The sequence below is a fragment of the Emiliania huxleyi genome (assembly GCF_000372725.1).
Source record: "Emiliania huxleyi CCMP1516 unplaced genomic scaffold EMIHUscaffold_79, whole genome shotgun sequence".
Classification (NCBI taxonomy): Eukaryota; Haptophyta; order Isochrysidales; family Noelaerhabdaceae; genus Emiliania; species Emiliania huxleyi.
In genome coordinates, this window is record NW_005196094.1 from 443435 (window position 1) to 464521 (window position 21087).

A 21087-nucleotide genomic window follows, 5' to 3' on the forward strand; every position below is an offset into this window, starting at 1 on the left:
CGCAGCGCTGGCGAGCAGCGCGGCGGCAGACTGCGCGGCAGACTGCGCAGGCTGCAGCAGCCAGCGCTGTCCGCTGCCGCGGCGCCAGCAGTCTGCAGAGGACGCCTCGGAGTGCGCAGCGAGCGTCGCGGCGCCGTGCCGCCCTGCGGCGGAGTGCGAGGCGGAGCAGCCCGGCGAGCCGGGCGGAGCCGGCTGCGGCAGCGCGGCCGGGCCGACCGAGAAGGACAAACCTGACAAGTATGTGACGGACTCTACGAGCAGCGATCCAATGCTAATGAAGAGGCGCGAACTATTTCTTTTTAAAGATGCCCTGCAACTATAAGCGCGTTTGCTATTCGAAATACCTGCGTTTCCTGTACAGGAAGCGACAGCTCCTCCAGACACACACCTCATACACACATATGGAGCCCCTCTCTCGCCCCCCTGGCGGCGGCAGTGGCCATGGCGACGCTGACGGCGGTGGCACTCGTGGGACGTGGCGGTGACACTCGTGGCCGCGGCGGCGCCTGGGCAGCAGAGAGCTGTCGCTGCAGTGCTGGCGGCAGCTGGCGGCGGCGGCTGGATGCGGCGGCTGGCGGCGGCATTGCTGGCGGCGGCCATGCGGGGGAGGCGTTGCTGTGGCGGCGATGCAGCGCTGTCCTCGCGGCTGACGTGCGCCCGGGATAGCAAGCACTGGCAGTCTGCCGGCGCGGCCGGCGCATTCGAATGCGCCCGCCGCGCCGGCAGACTGTTGGATGGCCACAGTCGCGAAAGTGGGTGAAGTCCGTGCGGCGCCGTGGCAGCGGTGGCCAGGCGGCCCCTCTCGGTGCGCCACCGCGACCGCGTTGCGCTCTCGCGCCTCGCCATGCTGCAGGCTGGACGAGGGACATTTGTCGCGACTTTCAATAGGGAAAACGCAAGAGATCACATCAGACCGTTACGGAAAAGCATGCGCGACGCTGCCTCTTTGCACCGCTCGCTCGCGGCTGCGGGAGACATGGCCGCCGATGCGGCTCGCACTCGCTCGGCGGGCCTCCGTCCCACAGCCGCCCGGGCGTGCCACGGGTCTGCCTGGTGCTGCGCTGCTCGCACGCTGCACTGCACAAAGCTGCGACAACAAGGGGAGGCTCCTGAGCTTGAGCGTTGAGCAGTGCAGCTGCGGGCGCTCGTGGGCGGCTGTGCAGTGGTGAGAGTGCCTGATTGGAGGCGAGCTGGTGCTGCGCCAGGGTGCGCAGCATGCGCTCTTGCTCTGTGCTGAGGCATGCTGGCTGGCGCCCAACACAATGCCCTGGATGCATTGCTCCACGCCGTGCTGGCTGGTGCAGTACTGCCAGTGCGCCGACTGGCGCGCAGGGTGCGCGTCGCCGCGCGTGGCACGGGTGGCTCGAGAGGCGCGGCTGTCGTTCAACCCCGCGGCGCACGTGCGCCGCGGAAGCTGCTCGACAGGCTGCGGGCATCGCTGCGGCAGAAAGCGCCCGCCCTCTGCTTTGCTTTCGCCCGCGTTTTACGACAACTTTCGGTTTATCATAGCCGCCGAACTTTACCTCGCTGTTTCTTTATAGGAACCGGGGGCCGTCTTCCTCAACCAACCAAACCTCATTACCGACTGCCGGTTGTTGGGGACACGTGACTCCTGCAAAGGGCAGTGTCTCCACCCGGGAGTCGGACATTCCAAACCCCCCCTGCCCCCTCTCTCTCCCCCCCCATCCTAGCCCTCTCTCTCTCTCCTCCTCTTTCTTTCTCTCCTTCTCCCTCATTCCCCCCCCCCTCCCCCCTCTCCATCTCTGCCGCCCCCGTGCCAACCCCCGCCGCCGCCTCGCCTGCCTCCGCCTCCTCCGCCACCCCATCTCTCGCTCCCCCCCCCGCCGCCGTTGCCTCCCCCACCCCCTCCCTCGCCGTGGCCGCCGATACCTCATCCGTGGCCGCCGACACCAAGCCCCCCGCCTCCTCCACCGCCTCCCTCTCCACAGCCGTCGTCGCCACCTTCACCATCACCCTCGCCCCCCTCTCCTCCACCTCCTTCGTTGCCGCCGCCTCTCGCAGCTGCGTATTCTCGTATTCTCGTATTATCGTCGCGTAGTGTGATATTGCGTTGGGGCGGTGCGTATTCTCGTATTACTAGCTCCGAGTAGAGGGCAGCGTCCTGCAGTTAAGGGGAAACCTGGTACGCGGGGCTAACCCTCGGAGAGTATTCTTTAGCTCCGAGTAGAGGGGGCGTTCCGCAGCTAGGGGGACCCACAGCGCGAGGGAAAAATTCCGCCGCTGGGGACACCCAAAGCGCAGAACTAACCCTCGGAGACCCGTGTTTACTTTAAGGCCCTTGCCCTGCGAATGCGCGCCCCCCCCCTAGCTAGGGGTCAGGGCTCTCTAGCCCGTAGCCCGATGCCGATCATCCGGCTCGCTGGGTGCGCTTCTTAGCTCCCCGGCCCTGGATGTGAGGTTGCCGACTGCACTCCAAGTGCTCCAAGTGCTAGGGGAAACCCGGAGCGCGGTACTATCCCTCGGAGAGTATTCTTTAGCTCCGAGTAGAGGGGGCGTTCCGCAGCTAGGGGGACCCACAGCGCGAGGGAAAAATTCCGCCGCTGGGGGAAACCCGGAGCGCAGAACCAACCCTCGGAGACCCGTGTTATGGCCCTGCGACCGCGCACCCCCCCACGGTCGAGGATGAGGGTGCGTTCTGCAGTTAAGGGGTAACCCGGTACACGGAACTATCCCTCGGAGACGTGTTATGGCCCTGCGACCGCGCACCCCCCCCTTACTTAGCTCTTAGGGGTCAGGGCTCTCTAGCCCGTAGCCCGATCCCGATCATCCGGCCCGCTGGGTGCGCTTCTGAGCTCCCCGGCCCTGGATGTGAGGCTACCAACTGCACTCCAAGTGCTCCAAGTGCAACGCATCTTGAATACGGCTGCAGGGCATCTTTAAGTGCCGGCCAGAAGATCCGCCCTGGGATCTTCGGCGCAGGGCGCCGTCACCGGCCCCATGAGCCGCCTGCGAGGCCATTCAGTGCTCATGTGGCACGGCCTGAGCAGGCCTAGCAATGCCTCGGGCCGACCGGCGCCCAGAATTGTTGGTGCTGGCCAGCAACGTGGCCGGCGAGTGCCGTCGTTGCATTGGTGGCGACCACCGCAGAAGCGGTCAGCAGGTGGGAAGGCATCGCTCTCTTTGTAAGGATATTGTCCGTATTCATTGTCTGGTCAATACTTCTGCCTGGATGGCACCTGTGTGCCCAACATGGCGACCCTCGGCCTCCCTCGTGAGTCCACCTCACGCTGATCATTCTCGTCGCTAGCTCAAGCCGAGAAGTGGTCCGCCGACACCAGGAGGAGCGCAACCATCATGGCTGCAGCCTCAGACTGACCGGGTTAGGTCATATCACCGGCGTGGTGGCCCAGAAGTGCGACATTTGCTGCCCGCAGAGCGCTAGCAGCCCACTAGCCGGCACGTCTGTGCGTCGTGCGGGGCTGAACTTCAGGCACGCTGCACGCGGCTTATCGTCGAGAAGAACTCAACCCCGGCCAGTGAGTGATGGATCTGATCATAATCAATCCCTACTGTGCTGGGGGGCTCACAGATCAGCCGTTCAGAGCTCTGATATTGGTTCCCGGCAGAAGATCCTCTAGAGGATCTTCTGCGTCGGCCAAAAAACCGTGTTCAAACGAGACACAATGACCCAACAATGACCCCCACGGCCAGCCTGGACATGCAGCCGACCCGGCCTGGCCAGCTGGGCCATCGGGGCGGCCGCCATTGGCCGTAGGACCGCGCTGCGGTGCCGAAAGGGGCTGGAAGATCCGCCCTGGGATCTTCGGCACTTAAGAGATAGTCCACGTGTGTAGATGATTCCTGACACCGTCTCCAGCTACGCCCCCCCCCCCGCCCCCCCCCCCCCGCTAACTCGTGACCTTTGAGTCTTTGTACTCGAGTAGTCTTGCCACAGTTTCCGCTCTGAGGTTAGCTGCGGGTTCAGCTCGACCCAGCTAGAGCTGTGTCGGCGCGCGGCGGCCTGCCGGACTCGCAGGAGAGGTGCCTCTGCGCCACACCCGTGAGCCGTGTGCCGTGTGGGGGACAAAACACAATGATCTCGACCCGCTCGACCGATTTGAAGAGAACGTAAGAGAATCTCTCCGGATTTTGTGGGCCTCTATGCTCTAAGCCCTCACCGTGTGAGAGAGATTTTTAGCAATACCAAACAACTCTAACACTCACACGTGTGTGAGAGGTGACAGGTGGAGGTGCGGTGTGCTGCGAGAGAGACTGACTCTCAGCTCACGAGGCGGCGCGCCGTTCTGCGCGTTCAAACTCGTCGCCCCGCGGGGAACACTTCAACTTGTGGCAGGCGCACCAACGGTGCTACAATAGTGCCAGTTAGGCGGTGGCGCGAGTCGGACGGCCGCGGCCGTCAAAAGCTCCTCCACGAAATTACAATCCGGCTGTGAACCCAAAAGTCCCCCAACGCCCAACCGAAACCGCAACTCACCGTTCGGTACACCCAAGCGATACGACGGGCAGTATGTCGGTGGGCCACGTGTGTCGGACACTGCTTCTCGGCGACTGTCCCACCACCGCACCAGCGCGTGAGGGGCGCAGCGAGTGCGACCCTTTGTGTCTGAGAACCCTCCCCATGCGTCTCCCGCAAACGTTTGCTCGCGTCTCACTGTCTCGCCAACACTCTCCGTACGTCGTCCGCAAACAAGCGCGCCACACCGGCGGCGGCAAACGCAGCACACATGACTCCATTGAAGGAGCGGAGACCCGAGGTTGAAGACGAGGAGAAGCGCGGGCTGCGTGACAGGTAGAAGAAGTAGCCCGAGAGGCTGAACATGGCGCCGCTGCCCACGAGCTTGCACTCCAAGCAATCCTCGCTGTCGGCACCGCCTGCCATGGTCAGCGCTGCTGCGGCAGGAACGCTGGGCAGCGAGGCTGCGAAGTCCGGCGAGGGCACGGCGTCGAGGGCTGCTCGCGGCCGGCGTCGGGAAAAAGAAATCGCACTGGGAGCCCGTAGCCTGCGAGTGCGGATTGAAGATCCCTCATACCAAGGAAGACACCAGATTCCCCGCCCCAAGGTGGTGGTAGGTGGAAGACACAATGTGTCCAATATGATCACATGTCACCACATGGTCGGGTGTCTGCGTCCCACTTACCGGTTGCCGCTACCACTCTAGAAGTTGACTGTTGTATACTGTATAATTAATCACGACGACGGCCCCGCGCTGCCCTCGTCCGGCGGCGGAGGCGGTGGCTGGTCGCTGGGCCCCGCTGCCGCCGCCAGCCGCAGCACCTCGGCGAGGGTCGCAAGCTCGCCCCGCGCCTCCCTCGCCCCCTCCGCCGCCGCCAGCCCCGCCCTCTCCTCAAGCCGCGCCGCCCGCTCGCCGACCGCCTCCACCAGGTCTGCCCGAGCCATCGCCTCGGCCGCCTCAACACCGAGCGACTTCTCTCCCACCCACGACACGAGCCGCGCCACCGAGCGGCGCGCCTGGTCGCGGTCCCGCCGCGCCACCGCAACCTCCACCGCCGCGCGGTGCAGGAGGCGCCTGCACAGGCTCACGGCGGCTGCAGACGCCTCGGCGGCCGACGCCTCGGCGGCCGCCTCCTCCCCGCCCCGAGCGGCCGCCTCCTCGAGCCGCTCGAGTCGCCGCGAGAGGTTCGAGGAGAGGTCGGAGGGGAGGGCGGCGGGCCCCCCTGCCCCCTCGGCGCGTCCCTCCCGATGCGCCTAACCGCGGGCAAGGGAAGCGAATCGCGGGAGGAGCCGCAGGCGCGCGCGTCTCACCAGCATGTGCGTCGCCGCCTGCGCCTCGAGACGCGCGAGATCGCGCCTCGCCTCGGCCTCCGACACCGCGCGCTCCTTCGCCTCCCGCTCCGCCGCCCGCGTCGCCTGAGGACGGTGCCATCGAGGTGGCGGTTCGTGGAAGGCTTGGGCGAGCGCTGCCTCCAGCCCCCCTCCCCGAGGGCGGCCTGCTCCGCAGCCTCGAGCAGGGCGCGCGAGGCGGCCGCCCGCTCCTCCGCGTCGGCGCGCAGGGCAGCGACGGCCCGCTCCGCCGCCCCCCGCGCCTCCGCCTCCCTGTCTGCCTCCGCCTCCGCCTCGGAGTAGCTCCGGCGCGCCTCGGCCAGCTGCGCCTCGAGCTCGTCCCGCTGCGCCTCGAGCTCTCCCGCCCGCGCGGAGGCGGACTCCCAGCGGTGCTGCACCTCCGCCGCGTCAGCACGCACCCGGGCCAGCTCAGCCTTCGAGGCCGCCGCCGCTGCCGCCTCGCGCCGCGATGCTGCCACCTCTGCAAGCGCCGACCGCAGCGACGCCTCGAGGTCGGCGAGCCGCGTTGCCGCAGCCTCGTCCCTCTGCTGGGCGGCGTGGAGGGCTTGCGTCATCTCGACCTCGCGCTCGAACTTCTCGCGAACCGCCGCCTCTGCACGAGCGGCGGCCGCCTCGGCCGACCGGCGCCGTGTCTCGGAGAGGGCGGCGGCTTGCCTCGCCTCGGTGCACGCCCTCGCCAGCAGCTCAAAGCGCGAGAGGAGAGCCTGCGCGACGGCGGTGTGACCTGCGGCCAGGTCCGCGCCCTGCAGAGGGACGATGCTTGGCGAATCGAGCATAGACGCGGGCTCGGCAATGTGAGGCGGCTGCCACTGCCACGGCTCGACGGCACTGCCAATCCACCTGGCGTGGTGTAGCGCCGCTGAGCTCACGCGAGCCTGCTTTTTGCGCAGCGCAAAGGTGTCGGCGGCAGCGTCGGAGAGCGAGGCGGTGCCCTTCCAGGCCCAGGCTCGCTGTGTCGCTCGCTGTGGCGGCATTCAAGCGTCGTCGCGAGTCCACGCTGCTATTCACAGCACAAGTGTAAGGTCGTATATGGGCTTCCAGTATCGGACCTTCAAGACATGCGCTTTTGGCCGGTGGCCTCCTCGGACAACAAGCCCTCGCGGCTCGCGCTCGCCCCTCGCCGGGGCTCGAGCACATGCGCAGCGAAAAGCACTGTGAAAAAGTGAGGCGTGGTCTGTACTCGCCAGAAGCGTCGGTCCAACTCGCGCTCGCCAAAAAGAATTTACCACCGCTCATTTTAACTGAGGCCATGGTGGCGTGCCGCGCACGTCTAGCCAAGGGGGCCTACCTCTTCAAAAAAGCAGGGCCCCGGCCGCGCCTATGCGGGCGCGGCGCAACACGCCGCGGTCCGGGTTTTGGCGGGATCGGCCTCGGCGCGCGGCACTGCTGCGAACAAACGCTCGGCGCGGCGTTGGCTCACTTCTTCACGTAGTTGACGATGCGCCCAAAGGAGTCCGCCTTGAGGCTGGCGCCGCCGACGAGGGCGCCGTCGATGTCGGCGCACGCCATCAGGTCGTCGACGTTGTTGTCGTTGACCGAGCCACCGTACTGGATCACCACCGCGTCGGCAACCTCCTGGCTGTAGTTCTCGACGAACCAGCTGCGGATGTACGCGTGCGTCTCCTGCGCCACCTCGGGCGTCGCCGTGAGGCCGGTGCCGATGGCCCACACCGGCTCGTACCTGCAGCCGGAGGGGGGGCGAGGGGCGAGGTGAGGGGCGACCCGCGGCGTCTGCGCCGGGCGGTGCGGCGTCGGGGAGAGGAGGGGGTGGGGGGTGGCGCGGCGAGGGGCGGCGAGGGCGGCGCTCACGCGATGACGATGTCCTTCATCATCGCCGCGTCCACCCCCGCCAGTCCCTCGGAGAGCTGCGTGGCGCAAACGTTGAACGTCTCGCCGGACTCGCGCTCCTCCTTGAGCTCGCCGATGCAGAGGATGGCCTTGAGCCCGCCCGCCAGGATCTTGAGCACCTTCTTGTTCACGTCCGCGTCCGAGTCGCCGAAGACCGCCCGCCGCTCAGAGTGGCCGGCCAGCACATAGTCGGAGCCGACGCTCTTGATCATCGAGGTCGAGATCGCGCCTGCGAAGGAGCGGCCGCCGGTCGCTCCCGGTGCTCCGGCCGGCCAGCTCTCCTCTCCCGAGGGCGGCAAGCGGCGGGGGTGGCGCAGCGCTCCGGCGCGAGGCGGCGAGGGCGGCTCTCTCACCCGTGAAGGCGCCCGCGTCCTCCCAGTGGCAGTCCTGCGCGCCGAGGCCGACCTTGCCGCCAGCCAGCGCCTCCTTGACCGGAATCAGGAACGGGGACGGCACGCACACCGCCACGTCGACGCCGGACGCCTTGTCCGCCTCTGCAGAGACGGCCTTCGCGAGCGCCACAGCCTCGTCGAGGTCCGTGTTCATCTTCCAGTTGCCCGCCATGAGCGGAGTGCGCGCCATCATGGCCGGCCCGCCGGCGGAGCGGGTGCCGATGGCGGCGCGGCCACTGGGCACGCCCACCTGGTAGGACAGCGTTAGCGAGAGGGTGGAGAGCATCGCACGATCTGGCTGCAGCGTACCAAGAAACTACGGACTTCGGATTTTTAGAGCAGCGAGCGGCGAAGGAGTGCTCCGCTGGGTCACGCCACGGGGGCCCGCCGCCTCAGATGCGACTTTCGGATGCGGTAGGGCTTGCACGAGCGCCTGTTCAGTCTCCGCTAGACCGAACTGGGGGCGGGCCCTGCTATATAAAATTGAGCTTGGGTAGGCACCTTCGAGGCCAAAGTACAGAGAAGAAAGTACGGCCAAAGTACCGGCGAAAAAAAAGCGTCGTTTTTAGCGCGCTGGCGGCTGGCGGCGGCGGCTGCTCCTCTTGTACCACTCTGCCCACTTTGCTGCACCGGTGAGACGCAGATACACACACGGGTGCCCTCCCTCGCGGTAGCAGCCAGAGGCCAAAGTCCGACCAAGCTCGGCCCAGGGCTGCGGCAGCTTGCATGTCGGCCAGACAGGCAAGGTTGGCATTCCTCCCATTCATTGCAGAGAAGCGCTTGTTGTACCCGACCATCGACCCATGTCCACCACTGACGCCGAGCAGCTCCGCTGTGAGCGTAATCCCGACCATACTTTTTGGGAGGTGCAGAATGCGGCTCAGACGGCGAGATCGCACCCGTCGCCGCCGATCCGATGGGGTGTCGGCTGCCTGAATGGGAGTGGAAGCGGGGCCCGGAAGGAGAGATGTGGGCCCCTCTCGCCTTGACCGGCCGACGGGCAGTCGGGAGTGTAAGAATTGTACAACCACAACGGTAACTATCTAGATACGGGCAAATTTGGACGAGCGAAAGGGTCCGGCGCCGCCGATTACTGGGGGCAAGGGCAAGGGCAAGGGCAAGGGCAAGGGGCGCCGGTAAGCAAAAAGTCGGGGTAATCCATCGCGATCGAGCCCGAGACCTTCTCGTCGACCTTCTCGCGGGACCGGGACCTTCTCGGGAGGCGGTGGCCATACAACATGTCACACGAGGTCGAACGATGTTCCCGCGTCTTTCCTTCTTCAGATGTCTGTGTTAGTGTGTGGATCTCGCGATGGTTGCAACTGAAAAGTACTCCAAGCCGCGGAGCCCTCCCCCTACTATACCAACCGTGCCGTGCCTCCACCTCCATCGTTCCATCGCAACCATCCCGTGCACGGATGGCGGCGGTAACCTCGGCGGCTGCGCCCACACAAGGGCACGGCGGCGTGACCAATCCTCCTCTCGGCGGCGCTGTTGCCGGCTCCTCTACACAAGGGCACGGCGGCGTGACCAATCCTCCTCTCGGCGGCGCTGTTGCCGGCTCCTCTGCCGCCGGCTCCTCCTCTGGCGGCCCCTCCTCTGGCGGCCCCTCCTTCTCGGCCCAGGCCCGCGCGCTGTACGTCTCCTCGTCGGCAAAGGCGGGGATGGACGGTGTCGACAGCGAGAAGATTGCAGAGATTGTGCTTCAGACGGCCGCCAACTCGCCCTTCACCGCGCACCAGCGCAAGCTCGACAGGGCCGTGGACCGGCGTGTCGCGAAGCTGCTCGCCGCCAAGCGCAAGGTCTCGGAGCCCGAGCGCGCCGCCGCCCGCGCGACGGTGGCGGCGCGGCGCGCCGACCTCGAGGCCTCGCGCCGGCTCGAGCGCGTGTGCGTCGTGGTCGACTTTGATCAGTTTTACGCCGCGGTGGCGATGCGCGACCGGCCCGAGCTGGCGGAGAGGCCCCTGGCGGTGGGCGGCGCGCTGGTGCTGACGGCCAACTACGTCGCGCGCCGGTGGGGCGTGCGGAGCGGGCAGCCCGGCTTCGTCGCCAAGGAGCTGTGCCGGCGCGGGAAGGAGTTTGGGATGCCGTCGGTCGAGCTGACGTTTGTGCCGGCCGAGTACGAAAAGTACGCCGAGGTTGCGGCGACGGCGATGGAGGTGTACCGTGAGTACGACCCGGCCGTCTCGTGCGGGATGGGGTACGACGAGTGCTCGCTCGACCTGACGCACTACCTGCGGCGGCGCGTGCGGTGCGGCGTGCCGCGCGAGGGCGAGCCTGGGGGAGTGCGCACCGGTGCGTGATCCGCCGTGCGGTGCTGAGATAGGTTCGGCAGCCACGCGAGGGCGAGCCTGTGTTAATTAAGTGCTAATTAACTGCTAATTAACTGCTGAGATAGGTTCGGCAGCCACGCGAGGGCGAGCCTGTGTTAATTAACTGCTAATTAACTGCTAATTAACTGCTGAGATAGGTTCGGCAGCCACGCGAGGGCGAGCCTGGTTAGCGGAGAGGGCTGCGGCTGCCCGGCGGGCGGCGGGGAGGCCGGCGCTGCCCCGCGGCTGGCGCCGCTCTCCTCGCGGTGGGACATGTCCGGCGGGGAGTGGGGGTGGGGCGGCGAGGAGGCGGGCGAGGAGGCGGGCGAGGTCGGCGAGGGCGTGGCAAGCTGGCTGAGCGAGGTGGAGGCGGCGCGAAGGGTGCACGCGCTGGCCGGGCCCGTGGTGTCCGAGATCCGGCGGCGCGTGAGGGACGCGACGGGCGGGCTGACGCTCTCGGCGCGTCGCCGCACTGCTCTCTGCTTCTCGACGTCTGATGAGTGTCTCGTGGCTCCATTTGATCAGGCCGGCATCGCGCCCAACTTTCTGCTCGCAAAGATGGGCGCCGACGTCAACAAGCCGGACGGGCAGCACACCGTCTCGCCGACGGTAGAGGCGGTCCTCGCTTTCCTTTCGGCCACGCCGACGCGCAAGGCGCCCCCGCCCTCGGCCGCACACCACGAGGCTGCCCCGAGTTCATGCGCTACAGCTCGGCTATACCTCGGCATCTCGCGGCTACATCTCGGCTACATCTCGGCTACACCTCGCGGCTACATCTCGGCTATATCTCGTGGCTACATCTCGGCTATATCTCGGCTACACCTCGTGGCCAGGTCCCGTTCCTCGGCCGCGTCGCCGAGAAGCTGCTCCAGGAGGTGCTCGGCGTGCGGACCGGCGGAGAGCTGCTCGAGGCTGCGGCCGAGGCGCACTGCCTCTTCTCGCGCGGCAGGGCGCCGAGATATAGCCGAGATATAGCCGAGATGTAGCCGAGATACAGCACCGCCTCTTCTCGCGCGGCAGGGCGACACCAGCCGCGGCAGGAGGCGCGAGCCGTGGCGCGTCCACGACACGTCCGGGACGTGTCCCGCAGGCAGACCAGCTGCTGCAGGTGGCGCTCGGCTGGTGCGAGAAAGAGCGGGGCGGCGACGCGGGCGCGATGCAGAAGGGCATCTCCTTCTCCGACACGTTTGGGTCGAGCGACGAGCCTGCGGCGCTGCGCCGCCAGCTGTGGACGATGTGCGAGGGGCTCGGCGCGAGCATGCTGGCCGCGGGGCTGGTTGGCGAGAAGCTCACGCTCCGGCTCAAGGACTCGAGCTTCGAGGTGCGGTCGCGCGCCGCGCCGCGCGGCGCCGCGATCGGCAGCGCGGGCGAGCTGTACGCGCGCGCGCTGCCGCTGTTGGAGAGGGAGCTGAGGCGGGGCGGCGCGGCGGAGGGGGGCGTGCCTGACTCGACTCGCTCCCACGCGCGGCTGCGCCTCCGCTCGATCGGCGTGATGATGACGGGCCTCTCGCGGGTCCGGGCCGCCGCGGGGGCGGAGGGCGGGGGCGGAGGGGGCGGAGGGAGAGGGGCGGGGCCCGGCCGGCTGGACGAGTTGTGGGGGCAGCGCGGGGGCGGGCTGGCGGGTGGGGGGGGCGGGTGTGGGGGGGGCGGGTGCGGGCTCGAGGAGCTGGACGAGTGGGGCGGCGAGGCGGAGGGCGGCGAGGCGGAGGGCGGCGAGGCGGAGGGCGGCGAGGCGGAGGGCGGCGAGGCGGAGGCGCTGCCGCGGCCACCCTCGCCTCCCCGCGCTGCTCCGCCGGGCGGAGAGGGCGACGGCTGCTTCGCGGACGAGTGGAGCGACAAGGAGGCGGTGCGGTGGTATGACGTGGACGAGTGCGCCGGCGCGGAAGAGCTGACCAGCGACGCTGAGGAGGCGCCGGCCAAGCAGACCCTCCCCCCGCCGCCCGGCTTCCTGCGCGTGCCTGGCTCGTTCGCCTCGGCACAGCCGCCGCCGCCTCCCGCGCCGGCCAGACAGCCGAAGAAGCGGGAGCGGCAGGGCACGCTCCCCTTCAGCGCCTCGGGCACCGCTTCCCTCTCCGGGGCGGCGGTACGGCTGTCTGCCGACGACAAGGTGGAGCGTGGCGTGGCGCAGCTCGTCGCGATGGGCTTCGGAGAGAGCGCCGCGCGAGGGGCGCTGAGGCACAGCGCGGCGAACCTGCAGGCGGCGGTCGAGCGGCTCTGCGGCGGAGCCCCCGGCTAACCCGCCGATGTCTGGCATTGGGAGAGGCTCACTCGAGCGGAGGGAGACGGACGGCGATGGGCGGCGCAGCGCGCGCCAGCCGCCACACGTCTCACATGCGATGAACACATGCACACACTGGGGGCCTCGCAGCGGGGCCATATACGCACACGTGACGATTCACGTGCGGGAGTACAGGGGCCATCACGATTTCACGTGGGAGTATACAGTGTGGTCCGGCATAATTCCGGTCCAGGTCCACGGTACGTTGCTGTTCTGGTAGCTCTTGGTTGAGAAGTGCGTTAGTGCACCAGACTTCGCGAGCGACGGGCTTACACCGTTGATTACAGTTTTGAGTTTACGGCTTTACCGACACAGCAGCACACGCACACTTTGAGCGGAGGGAGACGGACGGCGATGGGCGGCGCAGCGCGCGCCAGCCGCCACACGTCTCACATGCGATGAACACATGCACACACTGGGGGCCTCGCAGCGGGGCCATATACGCACACGTGACGATTCACGTGCGGGAGTACAGGGGCCATCACGATTTCACGTGGGAGTATACAGTGTGGTCCGGCATAATTCCGGTCCAGGTCCACGGTACGTTGCTGTTCTGGTAGCTCTTGGTTGAGAAGTGCGTTAGTGCACCAGACTTCGCGAGCGACGGGCTTACACCGTTGATTACAGTTTTGAGTTTACCGACACAGCAGCACACGCACACTTTTAGGATCGTTTTAGCTCTTCACACACACACCGCGCACACACCAATGCACAGGTCTTACTACGAGTCTGCGCTTTTCGCGGCCTTCTGCGCGGTCTGTATCAGCGACTCGAGGTCCTGCTGGCCGAGCTGCTGCAGCTCCTGCGGCCAGCCGTTGTAAATCGAAGCCGAGGGCGCGATGTGTCCCTCCGCCACCAGCCGGAGCTGCGGCGGCGAGGCGGCGGCGTCGTCGAGCGCGACGAGCTCCTCCCACTCGAAGAGGAGCGGGTCGGTCGACTCGTGGAAGGGCGCGAGGTCGACGAGGTGCACCTTGTCGTTCCGGTCCACGTACGCGTCCCACACCACCCGAGCGGGCGCAGAGGGCAGCTCCCTCCCAAACGCCTCGAGCAGGCCGAGGTCGCGCGAGCGCCGCGCGCCCAGCTCCGGGAAGTGCGAGAAGCGGTCGCGCTGGCACGCGGCGAGCAGCCGGCCGCCGGCGCCGCGGAAGCAGCGGAACTCGCGCGAGGGCTGCAGCTCGCACCACTTTCGCAGGGCGAGCACAAAGCCGTGCGGCTCGCCGGCCGCGTCCACGCCTGCGCCGCCCTCGCCGGCGGCGGCGGCGTCCTCGCACATCCGGCGCGCCTCGGTCAGGTCGTGGGCGGCGCGGTCCGACGACTGCAGCAGCAGCAGCACGTCCTCCGAGCTCGTGCACTTGAGGCTGCCGCCCAGCACCCACGCGGCGTCGCGAGGCGCCGACCAGTTGAGCTTGACAAAGACGGCGCCGCCGAGCCGCTCGATGCCGTCGTCGATGGCGCGTCGGACCGCCTCGAACGAGGCGGGGAGCGCCAACGCCGCCGAGCCGTCCGCGGACTCGTCGTCCGCCTCCTCGCCCGCCGGGCTCGCGCCAGCCTCGTCATCGCCGCCAGGGAGCACGACGCCGTCGGCGACGAGGTAGGCGGCAAAGTCGGGCGGAAGCGGGACGAGGACGCTCCGGATGGTGAGCCGGCGCAGGTCCGGGTACCACCGGTCGATGCCACAGCTGAGGAGATCGCTCGACAGCATGGCTGCAAACGGAGGCGAACCAAGTGGCAGCGCGAAGATAAGAAATACCAGGCCACAGCCATCTGACACGGCGTGCCGTTCTCCCATCCCTCCCTTGGGTTGTCTGTTTTCTTTCTTTCTTTCTTTGCGCGCCCCGTCGAGCCTTCGGCGGGCGCGCTGCGGTCGCACGCCTACCCAAGTCATATGCCACGGCGTGCGATCTAGATTCAGCACACGCGCCTCTGCTCGCAACCACTCATCCAATGAACTGTCGTCACCCATGAGTGCGAGTTAGGGCTAGCGGCTGGCCAATAGCCTGTGAGGAGGGCGTCCATAGACACCTCACAAGATCCAACACACGGTCTCGTCCATGCCTTGCGGCCGGCGACGAGATTGCTAGAGGCGGAGCATGCCTGCTCTAGTCTCACACGTTCGCCCCCGTCGCCTGTCTGTGTTGTTGTGCTGTTGTTTGTCTCTTGGCACCTTGGAGTGCTGGGGGGGCGACAGGGGGGACGTGGCCTTGAGTGATGTGTATGCCCACTCAGGATGTGTGGCAGCCCGCTGGCTGTGTGTCTTGTGAGCTTGTTTGTGTCTGTGTGTCGCTCGTGCGTGTCGTCATCATCTGTCCAGCGTCCACCCCTACCGCGTCGGTGTCCAGTCCGAGCCTGACTGTTCTTCACCTTCCTACATACATACATACATACTGACAGTGACAGTGAAGCCAGTGGACGCCAGCGACAGGCGGTGACAATGTCAGCGCGGGACCCTGCGAGTGACAGCGACAGCGACAGCGACAGCGACAGCGACAGCGAGGCAGCGCCAGCGCCACAGTGAGGCAGCCATAGCCCTAGACCAGCGAAGGGGCCCAACCGCCCACCCACCCATCTGTGAATTACACCCCATGGACTAAAATAAGACACCGGTGCGCGTGGATGTAGCTCTCAGCGCTTGATGCACAGCAGCGTTTGTACGTCTCACACATTTTGCAAAACTCCTGCTCCTCACCTCAGAATTTCTCTGTGTAGGGCGAGCCTGCTTTCTTGTAGCAGAGCCGAGCTCTCTACATGAGAGTTCCTGATCAACGCCAGTTGTGGCTCGGCAATGGCCAAGAGGTTCAATACCCGAGGTGTGTTGCTCAACGATGCTCTGCGCGTTTGCTTGCGATCGTGGATTTCAAGGTCCCAATCCCCTCGCGGTTGATGATTGACGCCGTTCGCTCGCGTGAGATTTTTGAGCGGCAGATGAACCAGCGCTGGAGCCCATACGGCACATGCTGGAGGAAGGAGGGCAAGGGTTTTGCAGATTCTGTGACTCACGCCCGCTGCTGCTGACACGGTGCGTGGCTACTGTTGAGAGGGTTTCTCATGTGGCGTCGGGCGTGCGAGTGAGCGGTCGCGCGCGCGTGCGTGCAGATCTTGAGTGTCCTGTCTCTCTCGTTAGTGGCACCACATCCCATTGTGACACTGTCCTGCGGGGGTGCTCATGAGAGACAGCCAGCAATGACAGCAGCAATGACAGCAGCAAGAGAGAGATTTTTCTTTTTTGAAAATCAACAAGAAATCGCGACTTCACACCTGGATGTGAGGTTGCCGACTGCACTCCAAGTGCTCCAAGTGCTCACAGTGATTTGGGCTCGGCAGCTTGTCAACCCTCAGCCGAAGCTGGGGCCGGTCCCGTTAGCCGAGAGAGCCCGCGTCGATGAGCAGCAATGACAGCAGCAACGGCGGGCCAGACGAAATGAAGAAACCATCGAGGTTCACGGATTTGAGTATTCTTGATACGAAACCACGACGACACACACCAGTCGACTCGCATCGGTTGCCTCCATTAACGGCGGAGCTATTCTCGCGCCCACACCACACCTGGCTCCAACGTGGACACGCCCATAGCTGGGGACACTACTAAGGTTCTAGGTCATGCATGGCATCCAGAAGTTTTATCTCTGGGCCCCGAAACGCATCTCTAGCAGCGTCGTTACGCATGCGCCCTCCCCTCCTGGGCGCATGCGCCTCACATCTCGCCAGAGCATAAGCTCTTTTGGTGTGCCACGACCTAGGCCACGACACGAACGAGTTTTCTGCCATCGCCGCGAGCAGCAAGCCGCCCGCCGCAAACAGCCGGAGGCATCGCCACGGCACTGACTGCGCCGCGATCCCGCACCCGTCGACGAAGCTCCCCCCGCGGAAGACCGCGCGTAGCGACGCCTTGACGATCGAGATGAGCGCGCTCGAGGCTCGCCCACCTACTGCCCCTGAGAGTTGGTTACTGAGTGGGATCAGCTCCCCCCCTTGGGATCGAAACCGCCACAACCTCACACCCAACACCACAGGTGGGATCAGAGAGAGACTCCGCACCGGACACCGCACACAAACACACGGATTCTTCCTGAAAAAAGAAAAAATAACTCCGAACGTGGAGCGCGTGGGTTGTGCGAGGCACGCCTCTCCCCCACAGCGCCCCTCGCCGTGGCCGCGAGCCGAGATTCGCCGCCGCCCGCCGCTGCAGGGGCCGCCATGGGGTCGCTCATCATGAACGAGTCCAACTTCCAGCACATCCTGCGTGTGCTGAACACCAACCTCGACGGAAAGGTCAAGGTGATGTTTGCGCTCACCTCGATCAAGGGTGTGGGCCGCCGCTTCTCCAACATCTGCTGCAAGAAGGCCGAGGTGGATCTCACCAAGCGGTGCGTCCCTCGCCCTCCCTGCCCCCCCTTTCCGCTCTCTCCCCCTAAAAGCGGCACAGGGCGGCCCAGGGCGCGGCAACGGGGGGCGCGCGCTGCCGGCGCGGGCGGAGTGCGCTGACCGCGCGTGGCCGTTCGGCTGCAGGGCGGGCGAGCTGACTGCGGAGGAGGTTGAGCGGCTGGTGACCATCATGCAGAACCCGCGCCAGTTCAAGGTTCCCGACTGGATGCTCAACCGGAAGAAGGACAACAAGGACGGAAAGTTCTCGCAGGTGGTGTCCAACACGCTCGACATGAAGCTGCGCGACGACCTGGAGCGGCTCAAGAAGATCCGCGCCCACCGTGGCCTCCGCCACTACTGTGCGCGCGATCCTTCCTCCCCCTCCCCTGGCCCTGGCCGTGCCAGCCGCCCGCCCTTGCGCTCCCGCCCTGCCCTGCCCCCCCCCCCCCCCGGCTAACCCGTCCGACGTTCGACCTCCGCAGGGGGGCTGCGCGTGCGCGGCCAGCGCACAAAGACGACCGGCCGCAAGGGCCGCACCGTCGGTGTGTCCAAGAAGAAGGGCTAGGCGTGAGGCGGCTGTGGCCAGCAGATGTGGTGGTACGGGCCGGTGCGCCGCGCCGCGCCCTCGCGCCGTCCGCAAGCGCGCCGTGTGTGCGCGCGCTCCACCTCTCTTCACCCTCGCGGACGCGGCGGGCGAGCATACGCAGCGCGCGGAGCCCGCAGCGCTTGGGGGAGGGGGGGGGTGGAAGTCCCGCGGCGGGCTACGAGTATAGGGGTCCGGTGGGCCGTGTCACGGTCAGTATCACGCCATCTGCATTCTTAATCTTCACTCTCTTTACTGTCTACCCGCTGCGCGCCCCGGCCGCGTGGGGGCGCGGCGACTCTGCCTCGCCCGCGTCGGGGCGCACGCGCACGCGCCAGCCGCCACGCGCGCGGGGCTGGGGGCCGCACGCGCGACGCGGGCGCCACGGCGCACGGCCATGGGCGGGGACGGGGGGGGCACCCGGCTCGCGGCTGCGGCTCGCGACTGGGGCGCCGGCGCCGGCGCGGCGGCGGGGCGCGTCTCTCGCGGCTCGCGCGGGCGTGTGTGCGGCGCGCGCGTGATGCCGTGATCTTCCGGGCGGATCGCGGGGGGGCGGCGGCGGCTGTGGGACGCGCCCGGGGCGCCCGCTCGCCGCGCTGCGCGCCGCCGCGGCGCCCCGCCCGCCGCCCCCGCCGGGCGCCGGCGCCAGCGGCCGCGAGGCCATGCCCCCGCCCGCCGCCGCCGCCGCCGCCCCAGGCCCCCCGGTAGCGTCGTGGGGGCGGGGGGGGGGCGGCGGCTCGGCTCGCGGAGGCCGGGGTAGGCCGTGGGGATCGATGAGGTCGCGGAGGCCGGGGCAGGCGGCGGGATATGGCCCAAGCTGCAGAACATGTGCGAGCCAGCGCCTACGCCGCTCAAGGAGTCAGGCGCGGAGCGCCGCGCGCGGGGAGCGCGCCCCGAAGAAAATTTTGAGGGTTGAGGAGGGCTAGGTGCGATTTCTATTAAGAGTTGACTCACACGCTAGGAACCACTCGGCCCACCCACAGGCCCAATCCCAAGTGGCGGCGCTCCGCGCCTGTGGAGCGGCGCGCTCCGCGCGTGTTCTGCAGCGGCGCGCTCCGCGCGTGTCTCTGGGCGCTACATGCGGCCGTCGCCGTGCCCTTCATCAACCGTGCGCTCGAGAACTGGGGCGGGCTCAACTGGGAAGACCGCTTTCACCACAACGACAGGTCACATGCACAGAGGGGCGGCATTGGAGCTTCGCTGCAGCGGGGTGTGGTCATGACGCGGAAGAAGGCAGAGACACAGCGTCTGCCAGACGCGTGCTACGACGTCAGGCCAGCTTCGAAGCAGCGTGGCCACAACTGACTGCAACAGACTGTCTTCATGTGTCTAGACTCTACCGGTACCGCGGTGCGCTCCGCGCACATAGGTGCCAGCGCGCTCCGCGCGTGTGTCTAGCTAGCGCGCTCCGCGCGTGTGTCCAGCTAGCGCGCTCCGCGCGTGTGTCCAGCTAGCGCGCTCCGCGCGTGTGTCCAGCTAGCGCGCTCCGCGCGTGTGTCCGGGTAGCACCAGCGCGCTCCGCGCGCACGATAATCCAGTGCCTACACTTGTCGGCACTGAAAGCTTGTTTCTGCATCTTGGGATATGGCGGGATATGGCGGGATATGGCGGGATATGCATATGGCGGGAGATATGGCGGGATACCGCGGGATACCGGGAGATACCGGGAGACTCTCTAGTACCGCTGGAGATACCGGGAGATAAGAGAGACGGGGAGATACGGGGAGATGCGAGAAGATGCGAGGAGATACGGGGAGATAGAGGGAGATAGAGGAGATACCGCAAAAGAATCGGCCCGCAGACCAGGGCTGGCCATGCCGGGAGGTGCACACACACTTCAACCGCCTGGCGCCTGGGGAATTCAAAACGGAAACGGGGAAGGCCTCGCTCTAGCTTCTAGCTAGAGCGAGCGGCAACTGCTCTAAGGGAAGGAGGAGCCGCGCAAAGCACTCGTTGCGAACGAAGCGCGACGGCATCCCATTCGTCATAATTAATTATGATCTTTCGAGTTTCGTGCTATCAGGAGTAGAGAAACAGAGGTCAGAGCCGATCTCGCGTATCCCACGCCGAAAAAAATGGTTTTGATCGGGAAGGTCGTGTAACCGCTTCGCGGCCCGGGCGCCCGCTCGCCCTTGCCCGCCTGGCTCCGCTCGCCCAGGACGAATGAAGGACGCCCAGTTCTTCCGCAGGAGGAAGGAGCTGCGCGACGATCAGCTTCGCGATTTTCGGGCGCGTTGTCCCCATCCCGGCCATTGAGCCAATCTTACCGGCCTTCCATCACATTCGACGGCACAAGACACACACATGCATGCATCGCTGCGGCCGGCCGCGAGCGCGACTCCCACGCATCGCAGGACGCGTTTGATCTCTTCGATGCCAGCGGCTCTGGGACGATCGATGCGGAGGAGCTGTGGGTGGTGCTCCGAGCGCTGGGGTCTGAGCCCGAGAAGGCGGAGATCAAGGCTTTTGTGAGCGAGGCAGACAAAGACGGAACCGGGCGGATAGATTTTGACGGCTTCACGAAGGTGCTTCTGACAAAGTTAGCGGAGCGGCCGGGGCCGGAGGACATTCAAAGGGCGTTCCGCCATTTTGACCGCCGGGGAAGCGGCGCTCTGACCGCGTCGGACCTGCGGCAGATTGCAGACGAGATTGGCGAGGATGTCGACGATGCAGAGCTGGCCGCTATGATTGCCCAGTCGGATCCGTCCGGGGCGGGCAGCGTCTCACAGAGCGACTTTGAGAAAGTCGTCACCTCCTACGCCAGGCGCTTTGACTAACGCGTAACGGGGATGAACGTGGAGTGAGACAGTGTACGAGAACACGTATCCGACGTTGTAATCGCATGACGTATGAGAGCTGCTGTCCACTCCTGTGACGTGTGTCGTCTTCGGTTCCTTGTGTGACAGAGATGTTAGCCATACCAGACGGGTGTGCCGGTAGGTAAATATGAAAAGAGCAGCATCTTGGAGCACTTTGAGTCTCCGCGGTCGCTCTCAGTACGGCTCTCTATATACGCAGTAACCTCACGTGCATGCCGTCCGCACGAGGTGCGGGGTCAATCTTCTCATTGATCCTACCTCCATACAGTCGTATATCCTGCAGCAATTTTTCCTGCCTGCTCGCTGCAGTCTCGGCGCCATCGTCCAGAAGATAACAGACGATCCCCGTTCTCCATCCCCACTCGTGACACGATCGATCGAGAAGGCGGCTTGCATCTCCTCACGCCAGATCCAACTCACGCATACGGCCAAACTGCATCCAGCCGACGCGATGTTGATCAAGGCGGCTTCCAGACGCCGCAGCGCGTTTCCGGGTGAATGCCGAACTCGTCGCGCTGAACAAAAGTGTCGCCGGGCCTGAAGCGCGCACGACCCTCAGCTGTTGCACAAGGGCAGCCTTCGCGGCAGGTAAGGCCACGCTTGCGTCGCTTCACCTGCTTGTTGGTCTTGCCTGCGAAACGATACCAGTTCAGGAAGGCGAACACCAGCTCGAAGTGCGAGCGAATGGCGACAAAACAGTCAGAGTAA

At 66.3% G+C, this 21087-nt stretch overlaps 5 protein-coding genes across 5 annotated transcripts; 3 read left to right on the forward strand and 2 right to left on the reverse strand.

Annotated features, from left to right (window-relative positions):
* Window positions 1-7201: 7201 nt before the first annotated feature.
* TIM (triose-phosphate isomerase) lies at window positions 7202-8215 on the reverse strand (the record flags this gene model as incomplete). The annotated part of the gene is made up of 3 exons (XM_005759920.1): window positions 7202-7466; window positions 7595-7862; window positions 7987-8215. 3 exons carry the CDS (start codon window positions 8213-8215, stop codon window positions 7202-7204), a joined length of 762 nt encoding a protein of 253 aa, XP_005759977.1.
* Window positions 8216-9443: 1228 nt separating this feature from the next.
* On the forward strand, window positions 9444-11748 carry EMIHUDRAFT_558078 (putative DNA repair protein DNA polymerase, kappa; the record flags this gene model as incomplete). The annotated part of the gene is made up of 4 exons (XM_005759946.1): window positions 9444-10092; window positions 10123-10279; window positions 10769-11031; window positions 11369-11748. Coding segments are annotated over 4 exons (1449 nt in total), but the record flags the coding sequence as incomplete, so codon positions are not given.
* A 1588-nt stretch (window positions 11749-13336) lies between these two features.
* On the reverse strand, window positions 13337-14317 carry EMIHUDRAFT_106575 (hypothetical protein; the record flags this gene model as incomplete). The annotated part of the gene is made up of 1 exon (XM_005759921.1): window positions 13337-14317. One exon carries the CDS (start codon window positions 14315-14317, stop codon window positions 13337-13339), a length of 981 nt encoding a protein of 326 aa, XP_005759978.1.
* A 2397-nt stretch (window positions 14318-16714) lies between these two features.
* EMIHUDRAFT_438587 (hypothetical protein) lies at window positions 16715-17822 on the forward strand. Its single transcript, XM_005759922.1, has 4 exons — window positions 16715-16731; window positions 16802-16979; window positions 17122-17336; window positions 17460-17822. Exons 2-4 carry the CDS (start codon window positions 16810-16812, stop codon window positions 17540-17542), a joined length of 468 nt encoding a protein of 155 aa, XP_005759979.1. The 5' UTR covers window positions 16715-16731; window positions 16802-16809; the 3' UTR covers window positions 17543-17822.
* A 1813-nt stretch (window positions 17823-19635) lies between these two features.
* EMIHUDRAFT_218538 (hypothetical protein) lies at window positions 19636-20337 on the forward strand (the record flags this gene model as incomplete). Its single annotated transcript, XM_005759923.1, has 2 exons — window positions 19636-19653; window positions 19915-20337. The coding sequence occupies 2 exons, from the start codon at window positions 19636-19638 to the stop codon at window positions 20335-20337; spliced, it is 441 nt and encodes a 146-aa protein (XP_005759980.1).
* Window positions 20338-21087: the final 750 nt, after the last annotated feature.